At 35.7% G+C, this 13,073-nt stretch overlaps 1 protein-coding gene across 1 annotated transcript; it reads left to right on the top strand.

Annotated features, from left to right (window-relative positions):
• The first annotated feature begins 2,548 nt into the window (after positions 1-2,548).
• Positions 2,549-4,433, top strand: LOC110023911. The gene is made up of 4 exons (XM_020723564.1): positions 2,549-2,614; positions 2,706-2,861; positions 3,930-4,089; positions 4,423-4,433. The coding sequence occupies exons 1-4, from the start codon at positions 2,549-2,551 to the stop codon at positions 4,431-4,433; spliced, it is 393 nt and encodes a 130-aa protein (XP_020579223.1).
• Positions 4,434-13,073: the final 8,640 nt, after the last annotated feature.

Here is a 13,073-nt window from a genome sequence, read left to right as displayed (position 1 = left end):
TTGCTGCCGCTCGTTGTAGCAATTCTTCCCAATCTTCATCTTTTATGGCATCTGGTTTTGTTGCCCGCAAAGCATTCAAGATTCTTTATTGAGCCAACAGATTTTTTACTCTTGTTTGCCACAATCCGAAGTTACCAGTTCCATTAAAATTCACCACCTCGAATTTTGCACCAGAAATTGTCATTTGAAATTGATCCTGCAACAAAGTATTCTGCAAATTCTTCTGCAACTGCTTGCTAAGAATCTTTCTAAAAAAAGTATTGAAAAATAAATTTCTTAATTAAGTTTTAGAAAAAAATTAAATATTTTTTTAATTAACCTTCCTTAATTAAGCCCTTAATTAGGAATGAAATTGGAGCAGATTTTCTTGAATCTTCCGCTTTACGAAGCTAATCTTCTGCTGGAGGAGAAATTTTCGAAACAGCAAAGGAAGGAAACAAATCGGAGGAGGAACCGAACCTTCCTTCCGTGAAAAAAAAAACATGTGCCCATCGCCCCGCTTTCTTCTCGCCTAGTCTGGTCGCCAACTTCTCCCGTCGTTACTCTTAGGGCCCGTTTGGGACAGCTTATAAGTGCGGGCGGCGTTTTGAAAACGCTGCCTCACTGTTTGGTACCCACTTTGGTGCCCACTTATGAAGAGATTATTTAAAACTGCGTTTTCTAAATTCCAAAAGACGCAGACCGTGGGGTAACCCACGCGGTCCGCGTTTTCAGATTCCAATTTACGCATAATGCCCATCGAGGGCGCTCTCGTGACCTTGCTTTTTTCCTTCGCCTCTCCCGTGACCGTAGATTCTCCTCTCGCTCTCGTCTCTGTTCAAAGCCGTGGCTAGGAGCTTCGCTTTCGCTTCTCCCTCTCATCTCCGTTCAACGCCGGATCGCAGTCGTTCGCCTAACGCTCCCGTCAACAACCCGTTCGACGTCGGATCCAGCAACCCTTCACCTCTCGCTCCCGTCAGCAAGCCGTTCGACGCCGAATCTAGTAGGGTTAGGCCGCTCGCTCCCGTAACCTTGCCATTCGACTCCGGATCGAGGCTCGCTCCCATAACATCTGTTCGACACCGGATTGAGCAGCGGAGAATCCATCGTCGGAGTCCAGCAGCGGGGAACCATCCACAGATCTGATTCTTTCTTGAAGTGGTTCTTCGGGCTTCACTCATTTTCCACCTACTTTGTTTTTTCTGTAGCCTTCTTCGGTTTTCCTCGCCACAGGTATATCTTCTTTGTTTTCTTTGTCATTACACATTTACAGCGACCTGTGGTTTTGCCTAAAGGAACTATCATCGATATTTTGTAATCACTAGATCTGATATTTTCTTAGAGAAGTCTCTCAGGCCATTTAAAAAAATATGAATATTAAAGTCTGATGTAGTTTCGTAGATCTGATATTTTCTTAGATCTGATATTTTTGTAATCATTAGGTCTGATATTTTTGTAGTCACTAGATCTGATATTTTCTTAGATCTGACATTTTCTTAGAGATTTTATCTAATGAATATTAAAGTAGACTCAGCATGATTGAACTATATTTTTAATGTTCTTTATGGCTTGAGGAAAAGTGCGATGGTGAAAGATTCTAATTTTGTTTTCAAGTGTGTTATCAATAGGTCTTTTTTTTTTAGTTGCTCTTAGTTCATTTTAGTTTCTCTTAGTTCCTTTTAATTTTGACATTTATATGCCATTTTAACTAATCTCAGTAGATGTTACTCTCGCCATATCTGATATAATAATTTTTCAATTTATTTTTTCAAGTTCTATTAAACATCCATCTAACATTTTCATTCACGTTGCTTAGTGAAAGAAATAAACATCATAAGAACTGACATTTAGATCTGAGTTTGCTCTAATTAAAGAAAAAATGTAATTGAAAATCTAATATCAAAGTAACTTTTAATTACCAAAATATATATAACTAGAATTCTTTTCGGTACCTCCACTTTATTTTCACCCGACATGGCTAAACATTATGATACATATCTAATACATATCTAACTGTTTATAACATATTGGATCAATATTTGGTTGATCGTTGGAGAGTATTCAAGTTTTGTTATCATCTTGATGAAATGACTTTTTATTTTTCTTTAGTTATTTCAAAGATGCATCTTTTTTTTCTATTCTAGGAATGAATCCTTTAAGTCTTTTTTTCTCTTCTATAATCTTTTGTTGTCTAAATTTTTATTTTGAAATTTTTAGAGGGTAGATATAGAAATTATTCTTTTGTTTTGTGATTTTTTTGCAATGAAAAGAAACATTTTGTGCTTATCTGTTAATCTGACAGAACTCAATGAGTAAAGCTAAAGAGGCTGGAACATCAGTCATGTGGGATAGAGAAGTTACTATGATCTTTTGTGATTTATGTGTAAGGGAGGTTGAGGTGGGAAATAGACCCACTACATTTTTTAACAAAGAAGGGTGGCGAAATATCTTGATTAAATTCAAAGAAATGACTGGAAGAGATTACGATCGCATGAAAATGAAGAACAAATGGGACCAGTTAAAGAAGGATTGAAAACTATGGAAAGAACTGAAAAAGGGATCAACGGGAATGGGCTGGGATCCAATTAAGCGCACAATAGATGCACCAGAAGAATGGTGGGCTGAAAAACTACAGGTGCATAATTTACTCTTTTTATTTTATGTTTAATCTAATTTCGCAATGACCTGACACTATTTTATTAATGCACATTTGTTATCTATACCAGCCAGTGCCGTCAGCAAAAAAATTTAAATTCGTTGGCATTGATCCAGTAATGGAGGAAAAACTAGATGGATTGTTCACTGGGGTTGTCGCTACAGGAACTCATGCGTTCACCCCAAATGATATAGGGTTGAACAACTCAGCCCAAGAGATGGATACCGTATACATAGCACTTTGGCGATATAAAGCTGCACTAAACATTTGCCTGCACTAAAATGGTGAAACTGATGTGCATCTCTTATAATAATCTCCTTTTTTATTACCTTGGATACAAGCTTTCACTGCAGGACGACAATCTCCGCAAATCCTAATATTCTTCTTAATCCTGATGGTTGTCCCATAAGGCAATATTAAAAAAGCAAAAGCAAGAGCAAGTTTCTCACTGTGATACTTTAGCTTTGCCTCTTTCTCTTGCTCATCCACATGCATAAGCACATAGTTTATATCTGGAACATAGCCTTCCTCTTTAATCCTGCCATTTATTTTTTCCCACATCTGTTCCACATTCTTATGCAATCTACAAGCTCCAAGCAGAGCTCCCCAGACAGCAGCGGTTGGCTTGAGAGGCATTTCATCTAGGAACTTAATACACTCTCTATTGCAGCAGGAAGTTTCAAGTTGCTTTATTCCCTCGAGTGCTATTGCATGCATACATCCAACTTCAAGGTAGTCATATGGATTTGTAGCAAAACATACATAATTAAATGCAGATGTTAGTAGTCACCAAAATTAATATAGAATTTAATACTCCAACTCATATATATTTTAGTTTTCAATGAAAAAGATAAAAGCACAATACATCGTTAAGTTTATACTGTCTAAAGTTATATGAACTTAACAATAAAACCACAAGGATTCGATGAACATAGCACTAGCATCTGATTAACATAAAGTTTATACGTTAAGCAAAAATAGACTTGTACTCGATTCATTGAGAAATCAATAAAAATTTTTATTTACTAACTTTTCCTTGAGTTTTTGAAATAATCTTACCTTATAAGAACTAGCATTATGGTACCGCACTTGTAGCACTATATACTCTCCAAACTCCACTAAGACTTTATCAAGATTCCAAAAATAACTCTAAATCATTTATCTAATTTAAATTTTAATTAGATTCCAACAATCATTTATCTAATAAAAATTTTAATTCACTAACTTTTTTCTTGAGTTTTTTTTATATTCTCTCTAGTTTTTGACTGAACAACGTTTTTTATATTAATTGTAGGACAATGAGCTCGAGATATTCAGGGAAGTCAGGGCAAATGATGTGCCAATGTGGGCTACCGTCATTGCTTTTTTACATCACGACAGACACATAGATACAGGCGACAATTCTACAGGTGCCCGCGGTGGGGACAAGGACCGGACGACTGCAAATTCTTCAGGTGGGCCGACAGTGGAACTATTTATACGTGCTCTCAATTGGACACAACTGCTAGGAGTACAATAGTACGACAACGGGAGAACTCCACAGGTGATTCAAGCTCTCACGTTTCTTCGATATCGCAGTCGGACAGGTTTGCTCAGGGTTCTGGAGTGTCAGATGCAGGAGGCATTGGCCGTGATATGCTGCTACATTATAAAGTTAACATTATCATATTTTTACTTATCATTTTAACATGTTATTTTTTTTTTATGGACTCTTATTATACTTTATAGTAGTATGTGCAGGTGCGTTTGACTTTTGTATGTGTAACATATTTGTTTGATGTGAACAGATATGTTTTAGTTATATAAATATAAATGATCTTTTTGCTATTTTCTTCTCTGAACAGTGATCTTTAATTTTGTTGAGAAAAGAACAAATTCTGCTGCACAGATTATTCATTTAATTAAAAAAAAATTTCCAAAAAAATTGTTTACAAAACGCATTAACCAAACAACTAAACTGCTTATTCAGAATAGGGGCAGAATGGTCAATTTTTCAGAATTAGTTGTTTTCCATAAGCGCAAACCAAATAGCGAGACAGCTTATCCAGATCAGCTGATCATCAGCAGATTATCAGGATAAGTTGCTTATCAGCAGAAGCTGGATAAGCTGCAGCTGCCCCCAAACAGACCCTTACAGGAAGCCAGACTATTCTGCGTCGCGGTTTTCTCGCAAAGCTTCGTTCCAGAAACCGAAGCCGAAGTGACGGTCGCGGGAATTGAAACTTTCCTGGTCGCAAACTGAACCTTCCAGATCGACGGTCGCAAACTGAACCTTCCTGGTCGCTCGCGGGAATTGAAGCCGAAGCCTGGCGAACACCTCCTGTCTGCCGCAATTCGCGGAAGAAGCTCGAATCCTTCACCGCTTTGCGCGATTCGCTGAAGACCTTCTCTGCAAAACTGCCGCAAACCCCAGCCCTCCTTAGCACCGAGTTGTCTAAGCCCAGCCACGTCAAACCGAATGCTCCTTTGCTGAAACACCTCCGCGAGCTCTCTGCAATGAAACACCGAAGCCACAAACTCCACCGATTTTTCTTCTTGCACTAAAACCGATACAAGAAAAATAAAAATGGACACAAATCCTGAAGAATACAAAGAGATTTAACGAGGTTCAACAAAGATGTTTACGTATTCGGGAGCCGAGCGGCGGCTTTTCTACTAATCCAAAAAAGAGTACATAATATAGAATATGGGATAAGTCCTAGTTACATACAGGTCTATTTTATAACCCTAAAAAATCCTGGAGTACAATATGTAATTACCAAATTACCCCTGTACCTCACCCCCAACCCACATAAGATAGCCCCTCTGATTTGAACAGAATCTTTCGCTCCGCTCCAGCATCTATCTCTTATATGGTATATGAGTCATACCTAACAAGAGATTTTCAAAGTGCAAACCCTTCTTCAATCTCTATTGTGTGGTTGAATTTGGCTTTCCACCCCTCTTTCTTGTGCATGAGTCAAAGAACTATGAAGGTAGTCCAAATTCGAGTTTGTGATTCTATAGTAAACTTGTATGCTAAATATTTAAGAAGAAAGGTTTATTCATCCACATGCATCTTCGTTTTTTTAAGTAGTGTCCATAAGTAATTGAGAATCAAAGTGGATTTGAGTCCAGATTCCATAGTATCCACATAAATATCTAGTATGCAATGTCACCGTAGAATCACACATAGTTAAGGATATGGATGAAAAATGGAAGATGCATGAGGAGAAACAATTCTATCTTCTTATAAATCTATTGTCTGGCAGAATTTCTCTAACTCCATATTTTAACTATATAAAGTTGAATAAATGATATGAGTTGCATGTATACATGCGTAAGGAAATACATTGGAGTGACATAGCTTAATATTGTTACAAATGTGGGACGGATGAGGCATTATGTTTTAACATGATTAGCCTAATATTAATCAACTTGTTTTTTTTTAAATGAATCAATTTAACAGTGACATAACTAGTTATTGTTATAAATTCGCACATTGTCTATATAGCTGGTGCGGAGTCTTTATCCTTTTCTATATAGCTGGAGTACCTTTTGTTGAACAGAGATTTACATGTATAGTACTTTTTTTTTTATTTACATGTCTAATTCCTAAATTTTTTATATTTACATTTATAACACTTTAGCGTACAATTTTATAATACTTTAGTGTACAATGACATCAAAACATATGCATAAAAACGTGTTTTCCACTCTAAAGATGCTAGTATTAGTGATCTTTTTTTATGTTGTGAAAATTTTAGTGTTACATATGATATGTAATTATTGAATTTTGGGTATTAGAAATGGAATTGCATAAGATTTGTGTGATATGTATGTAAAGCCTTTCTTTTCTTAACATGTCATAGAAGTGTGATTAATTGGTGGCATAGCACACAAATCTTATGTATACAAACCATACAAATCTTTTAACCATTTGGTATGTAGTTTTTTTCAAAATGATAATGAAGATTATTTGGAAAGCTTTATAATGCTAGGATAGTTGTTGGAAACAATTGCAGGCTCGACATTGCTTTACTTATATCTTAATACATGAAAATTGATTGGTTTGTATGTATAAGCTCCTTCGTATTTTGTCGGCATTGCTCTATTGCAAGGAGTTAACCTTACAGTTCCCGGATGACCTTATTTGTATGTGCTCGACATTGCTCAATTGGAAGGGATTTGATTGCAAGATAGAAAATCGATCCATATCTTATTGGGATGAGATTCTGTGTTGTTCATAGGATTTGGTGGGCATTCTAATTTCTATTCTTGTTTGTTCATTGTGAGCATCTTTCCAATCCAGGTAGGCATTGGTTTTGAGTCAATGTGGCTTGTCTTTGTTGATATTGTATACTAACTTGGGCCCTGCTTCGGGAATACTTTGGCTACTTTATTGTTTGATTTTTCATGATTGAATTCTAAATGGGTTTTAAGCATGTAAGTGGCCTCTATTTAAAATGAAAAGTTGGAATTTATGTTCTGATTGTGGAAGTTATCCATCTCATTTGGGATCACACACTTGTTGCTTATATTTTAATATGTAAATACATAAGAATTGAGTGAAGTATGTGTGAATGGGTCCGGGATGTTGATTTTGGATTTGTGTGCTGCAAAATGAGAAGAACGACATATTTAACACTTGTAGTCCTTGTTTTTTTTTCTGTGCTGCAAAATGAAAATTGGTTTTGTGTGTTGCAAATTGACAGGTGGTGTTGTGTGCTGATTTTTTCAGTGGCATGCATCTGTTTGCACCTCATAATCAATTTGACTGTTGATTTGGACTTTGGTAGTGGGAAATTATTTGCAGTTATGGTGTGTTTATTATTTGTAGTTATGAATATCTCAGATATATTTTACAAGTTAGTGATATAATTTAGGGTGCTTTATACCAATTGCTTTCTATATTATTTTGGATTTGCTGATTTTTTCAAATTTCTACTGATCTTTAAAATTATGGCCGGGTTGCCGGTTGAGCTATGATGTTCTCCAACTATTGCATTATAATTCAATCATACTTGTAAATATTTTGGTGCTAAAATACTTACAGTATTTGGAAGGTATTGTAATGTCTTTTTTATGAGATAAGTACTAAGCTCAATATCTTTTTCATTTTGAGTTCCTTCTTGTGCTTCTTTATTTTTGAAGCCATGTTGAACGTATTATTTTCTTTCGTGTGTGTGTGTATTTTTTTTTTATCTTGGTTTTTTTTTTCTTACATAATATTTGTTTGTTGGTTTATGTTTTGAGTTTCTTCGATTATGACGAGTCATTTGACCTAAGAAGCTCTTATGGATAGCTTTTTTTAAGGGTCTACAGCTTTTTTGTATATGCAATGAAATTCATTATTATGTGCTAATCATCTTTGTACAGGATTGTTCTATAGAAAATGAGCTCAAGCATCGACCATTTTCATGTAATTACAATCTATTGTGCATCATTTTCACAACTCAGAAAAGAAACAATGTAGGATGAAAATTTTACAGATATCCAAAGAATTTAACAAATAGATATTGTAAATTCTTTTAGTAGGTTGATAGACCTAGATATGCGCTACAGAAGTAAGCTGACGACAAGATATATACATTTGATGACACTGAAAAAAGATGTTAGAGACTTCAAGTTTCTTGTGATGAATTTAGTTATGTTCGATTTTCTGATTGTAGCATTGCTTTTGTTATTGTTAGTGTTGTATATATTTTGTTTATGTACTGGTATTCTGGACAACAAACTGTACCGCATTATGTTTTTATTTTGTAAGCAAACTTGTTTTTTTTTTCATTTGATGTACCAGAATTTCTACTGATTGTGTTACTGTTGGAAGGTATAATTTGATGATTTCTTATGATTCAGTCAACGTGGACATCTATTTGCTCTATTATGTTGTTCTGAGTGAAAAAAAAAGCATGATAAATTGTGATTGGATTTACCCCACAAGCAACACTTTCAAAACTGTGTTTTTCAAACAGTTTAAGTTAAACATTGTTTCTATACTGAGGGCATTATTGTCCCTACGTCAACAGACAGTGCGCAAAGAAATATGTTTTTCAAACAGACCAACTGCTTCTGAAACACCAGATTCTAAACAATAAATTTTCACAGTAGCTTCTAAACCGGCTTTTCTACCGCTGCAGCTGTAACAAACACACCTTTAGGTGTATATTTTGAAATAATTAAAATATTACTGATAGAATAAATAACTCCTACTTTTAATATAACGGCACATGAATTGGATGCATTATTGGATGATGAAAATTAAATTTTATATTTCCATCACTACTCTGGCAATTCCATTTCTTAGTCAGTTTTGTTGGAAGCCTCTCTTGTTTATCTATTAAGCCAGTCTAGCATTTCAGAAGATTTTTTTTTTATGAAAATGTAAAGCATGAATTCACATATTTTATATAAAAAAGTTTAATTTTAAATTCTTGAGAAAAATTTAAATTGATTGAAATCACAATTAGATTTAATGTGGGGGGAAATAAATAACATATAATAAATATAATAGAATAATAGTTGTGTGTCTTACTAATGACCCTAGCAGCTAATGAACATTCAAACCAATTACCCAGAAAAATGGAAAAAAATTGCGTACGTCAAGCGTACGCAGGAGTTACGTACGTAAAAGGGGGTTACATGGGGATTACAAGGGGTTATAACCCCGTTGTACCTCCCGTGTAACTCCCGTGTAATCCCGTTGTAATCTTGCGGGTTACAAGTGAGTTACACGAAAGTTACAAGAAAGTTATAACACGCTTGTAACCCCCATGTAACCCCCGTATAACGCCCGTGTACCCTATTACGTACACATCTCTGCATACGATTGACGTACCCAGTTTTTTTCCAGAAAAACACCATAATAAATATAACAAATGTTCAATCAATGGTATTACAAAAGGAACTAAGTATGGACCCGTATAGGAAGATATAAAAGACCAATCATCTGCCTGCTGTTGTTTCGACATAAAGCATGAAGTCAATTACACATATTATAGTTACGTTCTATGATATACATTTTATTGAAGTGGACATAGATTTTTTTTTTTTTTTGTTCTTATGGTTAAGATATTTAGTATTAAAAAAAATGATTAATATATATAGATTCTGCCCAAATAATTCAATTTAATTTTCATTAAGTATTTTTTATTTATATGTTTGAGAATAAAATTTAATATATGATTTGATCCATGTCGGAAGGTCCGAGTGATTGTGTGATAATTTAGTGTCTTAGTGTTGAACGAGTATCTAGAGCACATACAGAGACACTTCAATTTAGTGATTGTGTGATAATTTAGTGTCTTAGTGTTGAACCAGTATGTGACACTTCAATTTGTATGTGACACTTCAATTTATATGTGAAAATCCTTAGAAGAGGGAAAAAATAATGATGTCGCTATAGTTGAAATAATTCACTATGAATTATTAAAACACGTACATGTCTACTATTCTATTGAATTAGAGAACGTAGAATTATAAAGTTAAATCAAAGATAGTCGTGGTCTGGCTGTAATGAATGTGGATCTCGATGATAGCAGACTACAACGGTTATAGTCGATTGTTATTGAGACAGTAGTCTGTCACTAATGTTATGGATGGTGGTTGTAAGGTCAGCTTGTCGTATAAGTCATAGTTGAAAGTCATGGTAGTTGTTGGTCGTGGGGTTGCAGATGGTTGCTTCAGAAGCGTCGGTTGTCTACAAAGAGTGTACAAGGTGCGAGCTAGGTAAGTTATAGTTTGTCACATTAATAGTAGTGGTGAGATGCGGTGATGTCAGTGAGTCGTAGATGCAGGAGTCGGGAGGTGCAAGATTTGTAAGCCACATAGGCCATAGTTCGTCGCGTAAGCTATAATGGTGAGTTGTGGCGACATATGTAGGTTGCAAAAGCCAAAGTTGTGATCTTCACGAGCTGTGATAACTTGTGTGAGCCGCAAATGTCAGAGCTGAGAACTATAAAAGGGTTGGACCACGCAGGTTGTAGAGGCCAAAGTTGAGAGTTGCAGAAGTGGTGGACCATGTAAGTCGTAATTGGTTACGTAGGCCATAATGGTGAGTTGTGACGACGTTCATAGACCACAGGTGTCAGATTCGAGAGTTGCACAAGCTGTGAACTATGTAGGTCGTAGTTTGTAATGTATGTTGTAGTGGTGACTTGTGATGTCGTCTGTAAGCCATAAGGACCAAAGTCAAAAGCTACACAAGTTGTTGATCACATAAGACATAGTTATTCATATAGGTCATAGTGATGATCCGTGATGACCCAGGGGCTGGAGTCTAAAGCTACACAAGATGTAGACCACATAAGTCATAGTTGGTCATATGTCATAGTGCTAACCATGAGGTTATAGTTGAACACGTAAGCCACAATGATGAGTTATTAGGAAATATAATGGACATAGGTCAGAAGATGTGTCAATTGTTGATCACATGGGTCGTAGTTAGTCACATAGGCTATAGTCGTGATATGCAATGATGTATGTATGTTGCAGGGATCAGAGCCAGGAGCTGCGAGCTATGGACATCCGTAGGCCACATGGGTCAAAGTCAAAAATTGTACGAGTTGCAGACCACTTAGGTCATAATTGGTCACATATGTCACAGTGGCGAGCTGTGATGATTTTCATAGGCTAATGGGGTCAGATTCAGGAACTACACAAGCTGTAAAGTGTAGACCATGTAGATCGTAGTTGTTCATGTAGGTCATAGTAGTGATCTACAATAATATTCATAGGTTGTTGGAGCCAAAGTCAGGAGATGCTTGAGTTGTAAGTTATGTAGGTCATAGTTGGTCATGTAGACCATAGTGGTAAGCTACAATGACATCTGTAAGCCAACGAGACCAAAGTTAGAAGCTCCTCAAGTTGTAAGCCACGTAGGTCATAGTTGTGAGTTGTGATGACATCCTTAGGCCACAGATTCGGGAGTTGGGAGCTGCATGACCTATGAACCCACTTAGGTTATAGCATTATAAGAAACGTACCAATTAGAATCAGAATTTGCATCATATTTTTTTATGCACTTAATAGCATCAGGTTTGCGACCGACTTATGAAAAACTAAGACGCTAATAATCTACAAGGATTTATGTCGCTATTTGCATTAAAATTGCATTGAATATGGCAACGTAACATGTTCATTTAATAGCATCAACTTTTAACAGACGAAAAATTGACGCAAGTGCCTAAAATATAGATCTTGCATGACAATTCCTCACTTCTTCCTCTGCTCCGACATCTCTATAGATCTTGCATGACAATTCCTCACTTCTTCCTCCCTCTGCTCCGACATCTTTATGGTGATTACCCTCCACTGGTCGATTTGAAACTTCTTGGGCTCTTTCACCGGTGAAATCGAGGCTTTGACAACCTCCTCTCCTATCCAACCTCCAGGTAATTTTTTCTTCTCTTATGTGTCCCGCCTTCATTAGATATATGATTTTTTACATTCCTATGTATACAATAATTGATGTTTCGGTGTTAGATATGTAATGCATATGATTTGTGCATTTTATATGTGGAATTTAAAATTTTTGTAGTTAGATATGTAATACATAGTAAACATATTGTTCTAGTGGAAAAAGAAAGTTTAGGTGTGCTAGATTTGTTTGCCTATAAAAGACAAGCATAAAACTAAGTAATGTTTTATTGAGATGAGAATACTGATACACAAAAAAATATATGCATTTTTAGACCCATATTTTATACTTATTTTTTGTGATATTGTACTTTAATGGAAATTATTTTTATGTTTTCTTGCAGGTTGTTGGATTTTAGGAGTTGAAGCAAAAATGATGAAATTTAGAGAAAAAATGAAGAAGTTGAAAATTTGCTTAGCACCGACGGCGTCAGACTGGGGGTTGATGACACCGTTTGATAGAGAACGACAATTAATTAAATGAACACTGGCGCCGTCAACGCTCGCTTATGGCGGCTCAAGCCCTGTTTCTAGAAGATTCAACGAATTTAGACACTTTTTGAAAAGTTTTTGGATGCACCTATTGGAGAACCGACTCTAGGCTCTATTTGGGGTCGAAATTCATCAGAAAAAACTCTCTCTCTCTCTTGCTCATTATTCGCCCCCTTTTCATTCCTCTTCCTCCTTCCTTGCTCATTTTCGCTACACCTCGCATCCATACACTTTTTCCATTTTCATTTCACCATCATTTAGAAGTCTATTAGTGATTTTTCTTTAAGAGTTTAGTGTTTTTGTGGTGAGATTAAGTGTGAATTCTTCCTTAAGAGTGTTGGAGAAGGAGAAAAGTGACAGATTTCTTCTTCCTACATTTCCTAGAAGAGGCTACAAGGGATTTGCTTTGAGAAAGAGTTTCAGATAAGTTTTGTTTGTTTATTAGTATTGTATGAATTTTCTTTTATATATGAAATTTGTGTTTTGTTCTATCTTTTTCATGAAGTTTGAGTAGTTTACTTTATCTTTCTCCCTACTCTGAGATATGATA

This window comes from Phalaenopsis equestris, unplaced genomic scaffold (assembly GCF_001263595.1).
Source record: "Phalaenopsis equestris unplaced genomic scaffold, ASM126359v1 Scaffold000235, whole genome shotgun sequence".
Taxonomy (NCBI): Eukaryota; Viridiplantae; Streptophyta; class Magnoliopsida; order Asparagales; family Orchidaceae; genus Phalaenopsis; species Phalaenopsis equestris.
Note: the sequence above shows the minus strand (reverse complement) of the source record. Positions and strands in the feature narration are given on the sequence as shown.